The following is a 12,353-nucleotide window of genomic DNA, read 5'->3' on the forward strand; positions in this document are numbered from 1 at the left end:
ACCTAAGGTTGTGGGTTCAAATCTTGGCCTGCAATTCCAAGACTGAGGTGCCCTTGAGCAAGGCACTGAACCCCCACAGCATAAATGTCTGCCCGTTCACAGTGTGTGTGCACTTTGGATGGGTTAAATGCAGAGCATGAATTCTGAGTATGGGTCAGCATACTTGGCTGTATGTCACTTTCACTTCACTTATTTCTAGACTACTGCACCACGTCTCCAACACTGAATTGCTGCTGTTGCAAAGAAGCGAAATATGTTTTCTGACATGCTATTCCATCCACTTTCCTGTCTATATTAAATATATAAAAGTATTGATTTCTAAAATATGCGTAGGACATAAATATTATTTGTTATTAATTTCCTCGGCTTTAGACACTCAGTTTTATATGTTTTGATGCCTAGAATAAATGATAACTCTTTTTGAGGCCTATTCATTTAGAGCTGCATCAGCCTTTATTCATGAAGCACAAGCAGAGCAAATTTCTGTGTAATTCATTAATAAATCCATTCTTACATTAATTGCCCCATTAAGTGAATGCAACAATTTATGTCAGAATGCTTTTACTTAAGATTATGATTTTTTTTCTTCTCTATTCTAAATTTTAATTTCTGTTACAATAATTTACATAAATCTTTTATTTATTGTTAAATAATTTATTATATATATATATCTATATATATCTATATATATCTATATATATATATATATATATATATATATATATATATATATATATATATATATATATATATATATATATACACACACACACATTTTCTATATATTTATGTACATGTTTCATTACAATTCTTTTCAGTTGATTTTTTTAAATGATATAGTAAAGTGATACAATTTATTTACAATTATATATTTGTTCCTCTTTTTTTTTTTTTTTTTGATGAATTCAAAGTTAAAGCTGATTGGTATATTTGTTAGAAAACCCCGAGCTGAAATTCCACATAAACCCTTGCCGTGTGGTTTTTAAATCATGATGTGTCTGTTCACTTCAAGTGTAGACATATTATAAGTTATTTAGGAATTCTACAACTCTTACTTTTTATTTTAATGCCATCAACTATGAGTGAGTTGGGGTTTGATAGACAGCTGGAGCCTGTGTGGATTACCCGACTCTTGGCCGAGGGGCTTCACTACACACAGGCTGGGAATAGAGTTCCGCCCGTAGCTACATCTCTGACAAGCTTTCAGTAATAATACCCCTGCATGAAGCCTCCAATTAATTCACCCTGCTTCCTGAATCACACACTTACACACTCTCCCCGTTATTTTGTGTGTGTGTAGTTTGCGTAGAGGAATGAGGAAGAACCACATGACACCCAGCTGCAAATGTAACGAGGAGGTTGTTTTTAGAGCTTGATTATTATTTATTTATTTAAAAAACTGGTAAAATCAGTGGGGAGCTGCTGCTTTTTATGGCTTTCAGTGGCAATGGTAGCATGAGATTAATTATCCTTATTTTCAAAGTGGAAATGTTAATTTTTCCTTTTTTTTCCCTTTATTAATTTATTTATTCGCATACGGAGGCCTCGCAGATTATGCATCTTAAACTTCTCTGAAATGTTAATATGCCAGCCTCAGAATGGCGTAAACCAAAAGAAAATCGTTCATTTGGCATGCATCCGTTAAAACTCTTTTGCGTTTGCAGTCGCCTCACATTAATCGTACTTCAGAGCATAATAATAAGTTTGATGAAAAGAGAAAAATTGACTGCATTTTCCGTAGCTCTTTTACTTGATGAAAGGCTTCAGTAAATGTACCCTCCTTGGCTTTAATTTTAAGTATCATTACTCCCATTGCGTTGCTATGGTGACTGAAGGCATTCTTGCCCCTGCCAAAGAAATGGTGACTGTTTTGTTTCCGTGGCAACTACCCCTCCTCCTCCCCCCGCCCCGCTCACTTTCTCATCTCTCTTCCTTCCAAGGTGAACCTGGACTTGTCCTCTCTCTTGGATGCCGATGACAAGAAATCAAAAAACAAAAGAGGCGTCCTTCCCAAACATGCCACGAACATAATGCGTTCCTGGCTCTTCCAGCATCTCATGGTGAGAAAAAGGTTGTGTTTTACATGTGTACCCTACAAACCAAAGGAAGGCTTGGGGAGTTTCAAATGCACTACATTTAAATCACATCTGGTTCTTAATTTCAGTTGAACTTGCATAGATAAAGAGAAACCTGGACATTAAAACGACTTAAAATAAAGGTTTACCATTTAAATAATACCTTATAATGATTATTTTTTGTTTTGTTTTGTTTTCTAGCATCCGTATCCTACAGAAGACGAGAAGAGACAGATTGCAGCACAAACAAATCTTACTTTATTACAGGTGAACAACTGGTAAGGACGGATTGTTGCACTAGTGTTTATTCACAGCTAAATGGCACCATCTAATGGCCACACACATAATCACAAAACTTCTTTAATATTTGCAAGCGTTATCTAGCAAAAAAAAAATCCAGGTAGATGTCTTATCTGCATGGTTTTTCCTCTATCTCCTGTCTTTTAAAGGTTTATCAATGCCCGCAGGCGTATACTGCAGCCCATGCTGGATGCCAGTAATCCTGACCCCGCTCCCAAAGCCAAGAAGATGAAATCTCAGCACAGACCCACGCAGCGCTTCTGGCCCGACTCCATTGTGGCTGGAGTCCTGCAGACACACGGTTCCCACTCCACAAACAATTCAGACAGTCAGTAATATGAAGGCATTCTCTAGTCAAGTCAACTAACCTTTTTTTACGTAGCGCTTTATACAATATAGATCGTTTCAAAGCAGCTTTACTGTAATAAACAGGGAAATAACAGATTCAGTGATGCAGAGCTCATAAAATATGAGCCAAATTTAGAATTCGCGCGCACGCGTGTGCATGTGTGTGTGTATGTCAGACACATTTTTTCATCATACACATTTTTTGTCAGATGCAATTTAGTATATATGTATTTGTGTTTCTGTGTGTATGTTTGTCAGATTCTCTGGGCATGGACGGCCTGCAGTCTCTGTCCTCAGACTCCGCCACACTGGTGATGCAGCAAGCCATGCTGGGAGGAACTGAGGATTCCATGGACGGCACAGAGGAGGAGGACGACGAAGAGGAGGAAGAGGAGGGAGTCGACGAGGAGGAAGATGAAGAAGAGGACGAAGAAAGCCAGGCAGGCAGACAGATGTCTCGGAGAGATCTGGGCCTCAACCACAACGAAGGACTCGAATAAAAGATCAGATCGACGAAAATGACAAAACTCCTACTGCTCCTCATGACAACACATCTCAACACCACCTGAAAGGTTTCCAGTGGACACTAAGTGCCATGGAGCATCCAATGAGAATGAAGAAGCCGGGCCTGTTAGGGACTTGAGGAATGAATAAAATTCATGTTAAAGTGAGAATCTGGATGAGGATAGAATATTGTGAAAAGAACGTACTGTATATTGGCCCGTTAGCCAAGCACTCATGCTACTCTCATGCATATAATCCATTTAAGCCTTACTTTGTTTAATATGTCTCTTTGGTTCTCAGGTGTCTTAGCATGACGTAATGTCTACCCTCTTACAGTCATATTGATAACCATGCAATGAGTGGATGTTTTAGGCATGCTTCTTTCTTTCTTTTTTTCTTTTTGTAGAATTAACAAACTGTTCAGTCTTTGAAGATTAAAAAAAGAAACAACTGAAATGCCTGACAGCACAATGTTTGTACATTGAATAGTGATGCATTTTACCCAGACACTTCATATTTATTTTCGACACTGTCAGAAGGCAGTGGCACAATCAACAAAGAATGCTGTCTGCTGAATGCCTGCTATTCACCGGTTGAGTCAAAAACATCAGCCTTGTTCGAAACAAACGCATGTCGAGAGCCTCAACGCAGAGTGCCAAGCATTTCTCACACGTACGGAACAAAAAACTCTCATAACCTTCCGAAACCGCAGGACCTACAAATGACGTTTACTGAAGAACACTGCAGGAAAAAAATGATATATTCACAGGTGCGTATCACACCCTGAAACGCCCCTTTTTATTTTATGTGAAGGACGAAAAAGCAAAACTGTGAAGAGCTTTTCGGCTTACTGTGTCTACAGATTTAATCACCTGTTTCTGATGTGATGTTTAGAAAAGACGGGATGTTTCTGAATGTTATTGCAGTTTGTCTTTGTGAAGTACATGTTTCTCATTCTCCTTTTCTTGTTTTTTTTTTTTTAATGGTTCTTCCAGAGCAAGTGATGAGAGGGGAGCTTTTTAATTATTTGTTTGTATACATTGTTGTCATAATCTATTGTGTTCCAGTAGAACATTTTTGATAATTAAAAATATGACTCTAGTGGACCTGGGTGTCATTTTGCAAACTAATATACAGCTACTACAAATGAATTCCTGTGAATTCTTACTAAATGATTATATTCAAACTACAACAATAATAAAACAAAATGTCTTAATAGAAAATATGCTGACATAAATTATATATATATATATATATATATATATATATATATATATATATATATATATATATATATATATATATATATATATATATATATATATATATTTAAAAAATCAGAACGTAGGTTGAAGCACTAAATTAAAACAGAAAATGAATAGAGATATCAAAACCAGAAAATTACAAGAAAAAAGTTAGAAAAATAAAAGCTAATTCAAGATATTAATAAAACTATAGTAGTATATAAACATAGCAAAAATAATGTCTTGTTGTGGCAAAACAAACAAATATATCCAAAGTGTGGGAATATTGTGTTGCTATGCAGTATACAGTACAGTGCAGACCAAATGTTTGGACACACCTTCTCATTCAAAGAGTTTTCTTTATTTTCATGACTATGAAAATTGTAGATTCACACTGAAGGCATCAAAACTATGAATTAACATATATGGAATTATATACATAACAAAAAAGTGTGAAACAACTGAAAATATGTCATATTGTAGGTTCTTCAAAGTAGCCACCTTTTGCTTTGATTTCTGCTTTGCACACTCTTGGCATTCTCTTGATGAGCTTCGAGGTAGTCACCTGAAATGGTCTTCAACAGTCTTGAAGGAGTTCCCCGAGAGATGCTTAGCACTTGTTGGACCTTTTGCCTTCTGTCTGCGGTCCAGCTCACCCCTAAACCATCTCGATTGGGTTCAGGTCCGGTGACTGTGGAGGCCAGGTCATCATCACTCTCCTTCTTGATCAAATAGCCCTTGATGCCTTCAGTGTAACTCTACAATTTTCATAGTCATGAAAATAAAGAAAACTCTTTGAATGAGAAGGTGTGTCCAAACTTTTGTTCTGTACTGTATATATATATATATAGTCTGACTTGTAACCTCAGGTCTCAGGTCTAGCAGCAATTGTCCGTGGAGGAAGTGAATAACCAGTGCTCTCTTCCACCCCTAAATACCACAACTGATGTGAGACCCTTGAGTAAAGCACTGAACCCCCAAACTGTTCCCAGGGTGCTGCAGCAATATGACTGCCCACAACTCCGGGTGTGTGTTAAAGGTGTGTGTGTTCACTGCTGTGTGTGTGTGTATGTGTGTGCATTTGGATGGGTTAAATGCAGAGCACAACTTCCAAGTATGGGTGACTATACCTGGCAACCCGTCACTTCACTATAGCACAATGTTACTCTGGCCATAATTTTGTAATCTAAATAACTATAACATCAAGGGAAAGTTAGATTTTATAAAAGCTCTGTGAAAAAAAATGAAACTTGATTTTCTGCAAGGATTTTTTTTTTTTTTGTACTTATTCAAGGTCACTAGCAACTACAGTTGCAAATGTCTCTTTTTCTTTCTTTTTGTGTGAATATTTTAGGTGAATAATGTTATAAAACACCTTATTATGAGCAATCAACTTGCTGGATATGTCAAGTGTAGGTATTTAATTAATGTGGCGATTTCTGGATGTTTACTCTGATTGCAAACTCTTTAATCTGAATTTTTGCATAGGTTTCTACAAACAAGCTACACTTTATGTTCAAATGAACATCTTCTATGCATTAATAGGTTAAGCATAACACTGTAGGAGCTCTAAACTTTGTGAAGGTCTGTATGCATCTGAAATAACAGTGTTTGGGGTAGTCTTGTACATGCTGTCTGGAGTCAAGGCTGTTCTGGGCTGGAGAGTATAAATAACCTGGAAAATGACAGAGGCGAGAAAAGCCACATAGCTGGGTACATCTGAAGTGGACTGATGCCACAGGGCTGATGAGCACGTTTAGGGAGTTCAGTAGATCTGCAGTGCAGTCTCCACCCTCTCTCCCTCTCTCTGCTTTGCCCCAGCAAGCTCAAAAGTCCTCTCTAACCCTTTTAATTACCATGTAACCCTTCCCAGTACAGCCTCTCATTTTGCTCAGACCTCCTCCATTACTTAAGACCCACGCCAGCATCCCTCTCCTCTCCGGCCTCAGGACCAGTTTACTGCTGGATTGATCCACTTTACAGACTTCTACTGGACTGGGAATTCACAAGGTACTGTAATTGAACAATAATAAGTTTGTTAAATTTTTTTTTTTTTATAACATTCTGACCCTGCATCATTCAAAATTTTTCCTCAATGCTTCATACTTTACAACCTGAAGGAACGAATCCTGTACAGTATATTCCAGCTTTCACACTGTACATTTGTAAACAACAGGTTAACGTTTTTATTTGCACGTTTTGCACTTTTTTTCTTTTCATATTTTGCCGTGTCAGTAGCATTGAACTGGAGGATTAGAGGACGCTTTATGTTTAATATTCAAATTCATTTTTAAGTTCTTATTTGCACATTGATTTCACAAATACATCAACGACGTGTGTTGCTGATGTTGGGCTTATATATAGTACCACTTTAGAGGAAGACATAATTACTGTTTTATCGAATTAATTAATTTCAAGGAAGGCTTACTTTGATAATTGCATTTGAAAAGGTGTTCCTCATACAGTACATTCATGTTGACATTAATGGACATATTTTGTGTAAAACGTCTATATGGACACCAACACAGATGATTCAACAAGACACTGTTAACCTAAAAATGTCTTTGTCCTTTTCTGTTGCCGTCTACAGTTGCCAGCATGTCTATCGCCAGCAAGGCCGCCCAGGCGATGCTCTCTGATGCCCTGCTGAGGGATAGTAACGGGGACAATCGCATTCGACACCTGGAGCTGGATTTGCCATTGGATAAAGTCATCAAGTTTGTTTCTGTGGGCCTGCCACTCCTTCTGGTGTCCATGGCCTTTGCCAGAGAGATTTCTATTGGTTAGCTGCTCTATTTTTCACCCTATGTGTCTGCGTGAGAATCACAGAGCAGCACCGGCACTGCAGTTCTTTCTGAGTTAACTGACTGACCATTAGCTCGAGGGCTGAACTGATGGAATGTTTGATGTAATTAGTGTTCATCTGAGGTGACAGCACTACCCACACTGCTTAGGAAGGGAAACTGTGGTTAAATATGAGAATTAAGCATCTGCTAATGATTATTAGCAATTTATATGACATTGCAAACCAACTGGAGTTGCTTTCAGGGGAGAAACCTTTAGTGACTAGAATGGTATGAGTGGCAATTTCTGGCTATAAATGCCACTAACTTGAGCTTCGCTGCCAACAGTGGATGGGAGAGAACTGTCTGTTTTTATAGGCAGTTGACTTTGAGGTTGCAATCAGTTCCTCTGGAGCTGGTCTGCAATCAGCTCACACAGATGTTAACTGGCATGAGGATTATTAAGAGAGACGTGTAGAGATGACAAGGGTCTGTAATTACAGTCAGTCTGCTCTTTCCCAGCTCTCTATTTCAGACTAACGAGAAGATATGCTAATTGAACTCAGACGTGCAAGGCAAGCAGACAGATTCTCCTTGGCTCTGATAGTGGTCTGACAACACTATTTTAGTTAGGATACATCAACAAACTTTACAGTGGAAGGAACATTTTGTCAAATGTCGATAGAATAAAAAAAAAAAAAAAATAGAATGCAGGATAAATATATTATATTACTATTTTTATTGTCTAATCAACAGAACAACTGATGGTCATGTTATCCAGCATTTGTGAACCATCATCATAGTTTTCATTGCAATCCGATTAATTAGCTAGCTAACCAGATCCTGCAGAATCTTTAGCTAGTAATAATATTTATATTCCATTATATATTGATTTTCAGAGTTTTTGAGCCCAATGTATACTTATTTGCATAAAAAGATTACATTTGAAGCTTTTAGGTAGCTCGAATGTCTATGAATATCTCTCCTGGTTTGAAGCAGTAATTCAAGTCTTGTGGAGCTCAGTTGTCCGAAATAGTCGTGTGTTTGGGGCATGCTGTGTTCAGTCAGTAAATTGGAGGCTGTCTGTAGGTTTTGGAGGGTGACACAGATGTTTAAGTGGTCTACATAAAGTAGGGCTTGGCCTCCTCTCAGCAGCTGGGTCACACCCTCTAGCCCAGGCAGCTCTCCGCAGAAGGGTGTTTCCTGGCTGCCTTGGTGGTTTCGCCATCTGTATCCCCGGAATAACATCTAGCATTATTACAGACATGCCTTCCAATTTCTTCACTTAAACAGCATCAAGTGATGCTTCTGTCGTTTATGTCTCAGCGTGTTCTTTTCCTCTGTCTCTCCTCCCAGGCCCACAGATTAGCTGCTTTCCTCCCAACAACTTCACAATAAAGCAGGCAGCATATGTGGATGCGTACTGCTGGGACTCTCTCGTGCACCATGAGTTTGACACAGATGGGAACTTAGAAGAGCGTTCTCTGTGGGTACATAAAGTGAGCAAAAACGTTCCGAAATACATCACAAATGAGATTTTTTAATGTCTCAGCTGTTTCTCCCATAGACAACATCATAAAATGGAAAGCAAATGGAAACTTTTTTCTTTATTCTCTTGCTTTTCAAAAGAAAAAATACGATTCTATATGGAGTTTTAGAAGATCTGAAACTGTGCACTGCTAAATGCAGTGACTGCAATCTGAAGACAGGAGTTAAAATATGAACTTGAATCAGAGTTCTGACTGGCTTTATCAGCGATTGTCTCAGTTGTGTCCATTTTATTCTATCACACATTTGAGACAAATCTGAGAGATTCATAATTATAAGAAGCTGTATAATTAAATACATGTATTATTTTATGGAATAGGCAAATATATTATTATTATAAATCAATCAATATTATCATACTTTTATACTCTGTCATAAAATCTACAGTAATCTAGTGTTCTCATGATGGGACTGGTTTTGGTCTTGCTTGTGCAGATGTTTCCGTACTCCTTATTGGTCATGGTGATGATGATGTACCTGCCGGCTCTGATCTGGCAGAATCTGGCTGTGCCAAGCCTGACCTCTGACCTGTTTTTCATCATCGACGAGCTGGACAAGTCTTACAACCGCTCGGTCCACCTGGCTCAGAGCATCCTGGACCTAAAACAGCAATCAGAAAACCCACTGCAGTTTCAGGCTGAGCTTGAGAGGTATGCGCAAATCTTCACATCACACATCTTATTTTAAATACCGTATTTTTCGGACTATAAGTCGCACTGGACTATAAGTCACATTTATTTAGAACCAAGAGAAAACATTACTGTATACAGCCACTAGAGGGCGCTCTATGCTGCTCAGTAGTGGACTACAGGAGCACTGAGCAGAATAGAGCGCCCTCTGGTGGCTGTAGACGGTAATGTTTTCTCATGGTTCATTTCTCTCGGTTCATGTCAAATTAATTTTGATAAATAAGTCGCACCTGACTATAAGTCACAGGACCAGCCAAACTATGAGAAAAAGTGCGACTTATAGTCCGAAAAATACGGTAAGTAGTTTTTGTTTTTCAGATACTGAACATATAATCATTATATTTTTGTCTTTTTAGAGCCAAACGCAAGCGTTACTTTGAGTACCCCCTGTTGGAGAGATACATGCAGTGCAAGCATGGTTCCTACTTCTTGGTCAGCATGCTCTTCCTGCGAGGCTTCCTGCTCCTGACCTTCATGTCCGCCTCGTGCCTCTACCTGATCTACTTCCACCTCTCTGCCTTTCTACAAGACGAATTCAGCTGCTTTGTGCGCACCGGCCTCCTCCGTGATCAGCCCTGGGTGCCTGAGCTAGTTCAGTGTAAAATGACCAGCCTACTTGTGTTTCAGGTCATTAGCGTAGCTAACGGTGCTGTCTATGTGCTGCTAGCTCCAATTGTTCTCTTTAGCCTGCTGCGTTTGTTCTGTTGGGACACAACGTTCCTCTCCCTTTATGAGGTGCTGCCCGGATTGGGCCTCATGAGCGGTCAGAAACTGGGCTGCCCTCTTAACGATCTCAATGTGCTGCTCCTCTTCCTGCGCGCCAATGTAGCACAGCTGCGATCATACAGCCGCCTGAGGGCCGTTTGCTCTCTTGCACCTCCTCGACTGAAGGGTGCGAAGGGCGTGCTGATGGGGGAACAGGCTGAAGAGGCGGCAGAGGCTGCCGAGGAGCTCGAGGAGGAGATTAGAGAAGCCAGAGAGGAGGGCAAACTCAATCTAGTAGACATCATGACTGTGCTGGGAGCAGCCAGAGGAAACGCAGTGAACTGTCCAGAGCAGCGCCCTCTTGTGGAACAAGACATGACGCTTGGTACAGTCACTCTCATCTATATACTTAAACGCATCCTGCTCGCTGGCATTTTCGTGGCTGTCATATGGGACGTTCAGAAAATCATCAAAAGGATATAAATATGACATTTAAATATGAGTCTGCTTCTGAAAGCACATAAAACATTTTTACCATTTACTCAATTCCACAGATTTTCATTTAAAATCAGTGAAAAAAAGTCTAATAGACCCAATTCATACCACTTTTCTGGTAATCGTTGCCAATGCATCTCACAAAAATTTTACATATAAAACTATGTTATCTGTTCTAAAGGAGGCTTTACGGAAAAACTATCCTTTATAAGTTCTAGCATTCGCATTGTGTTCTTTATTTTACAAAACAAGTTTTTCACACTTAACGTCAGGGTTATAACCAAAGTTTTTGCCCCTAACAGCACTCTCTGTTTCTCTACAGAGCCTAACCACCAGAGGTACCATGAGTTGAAGGAGACTACAACATGTTGTTTTGCCTAAAGCACCAGGCAATGGACTGAAGCAGCACTTTCAGACTCTAGAGGGCCCCATAGAACAGCTAAACCTCTGAGATGAAATAAAGATAAAAATGCAATCGCTAGAACTCCTCTTTTATAGTCCAGAATAATAAACATTTCTGGATTTAAAAGAATACTTTTGGATATCTTACACAAATCACCTCAGGAATACAAACGTAAAGTCTTTACAGACAATTTGAAAAGCCTCCAATAGTTTCATTCCAATCCATTTTTTATATCATTATTTATTCTTTTCATTCTTATTATCTGATTTTTATGGATTCCATACTTCTTTGAAAACTGGATCTTTACTTGACCTTTTGTTCCCGTTTTTTTTAAGTAGGTGAAATAAAATGTTTATATTTGTGTTTTCTTTTTTCTTTTACTTCCACATTCCTGTAAAAGTCATGAAATCAAGAAATCATGATTTCTGAAAAATGCAAAGCATTGATAATCATAGGAAGTTTTTGATTTAGTGATAGTTCATTAAGACCGAAGTCAGCATATAAGGATCATGTGAATGCAATAATGGCTGCTAAAAATTCAGCTCTGCCATCACATGAATAAATTACATCTGAAAATATATTAAAGTAGAAAATGATTTTAAGTTGTAATAATATTACTGTTTTTACTGTATTTTTGACTAAATAAATGAAGCCTTGGTGAACCCAAGAGACTTTATTTAAAAGCGTTTCATTAACTGAATTATAAAAGTTTATGCATTTAGCAGTCACTTTTATCCAAAGCAACTTACAGTGCATTCAGGCTATCAATTTTTACCTATCATGTGTTCCCGGGGAATCGAACCCCCAACCTTGCGCTAGCGCAACGCTCTACCAGTTGAACTACAAGAACACTATAATAATCTAAGACTACATAAACTAAGCAAATTTCACATTTTTTTACCTTCAGAATAGCAAGACATCTGCACTTTTCTCCTGTACCTTAGAGAGAAATATCACCTCCTCCTATGAGAATTAACTTGCCCCATAATTGCCAGACTTTCTCAAGTTTCTAATCCCACGAGAGTTATCAGTAGCCCATGGCTCCTTATCTTATGTTTTCAAGATGTTACTTTTCCCCTTCTTCAGTGTGAAGTTTTACTGTATATACTAAAGGTTCACACATCCAAGAAAATGTGGGTTTGACATTTCGGGAGCTCTAAACTGAAAATACAGTACATCCATCCAAATTACAATAAATTTGTGAGACATTCCAGTCAAGATTTTAAAGATATAGGACAATTTTTTTTATTATATTTATA

The 12,353-nt window shown here is 38.4% G+C and overlaps 1 protein-coding gene across 1 annotated transcript in view; it reads left to right on the forward strand.

Annotated features, from left to right (window-relative positions):
* Positions 1–11,619, forward strand: part of LOC128020645 (uncharacterized) — a 66,952-nt gene extending 55,333 nt beyond the window's left edge. The window contains exons 9-17 of the mRNA XM_052607258.1: positions 1,941–2,060; positions 2,277–2,353; positions 2,525–2,703; positions 2,982–3,218; positions 6,386–6,481; positions 7,062–7,253; positions 8,611–8,753; positions 9,238–9,452; positions 9,848–11,619. Coding sequence (XP_052463218.1) covers positions 1,941–2,060; positions 2,277–2,353; positions 2,525–2,703; positions 2,982–3,218; positions 6,386–6,481; positions 7,062–7,253; positions 8,611–8,753; positions 9,238–9,452; positions 9,848–10,679 — 2,091 coding nt within the window. The 3' untranslated portion in view covers positions 10,680–11,619. The remainder of the gene's footprint in view (positions 1–1,940; positions 2,061–2,276; positions 2,354–2,524; positions 2,704–2,981; positions 3,219–6,385; positions 6,482–7,061; positions 7,254–8,610; positions 8,754–9,237; positions 9,453–9,847) is intronic.
* The last annotated feature ends 734 nt before the right edge of the window (positions 11,620–12,353 follow it).

Source organism: Carassius gibelio, chromosome A10, assembly GCF_023724105.1.
Source record: "Carassius gibelio isolate Cgi1373 ecotype wild population from Czech Republic chromosome A10, carGib1.2-hapl.c, whole genome shotgun sequence".
NCBI classification, from domain to species: domain Eukaryota; kingdom Metazoa; phylum Chordata; class Actinopteri; order Cypriniformes; family Cyprinidae; genus Carassius; species Carassius gibelio.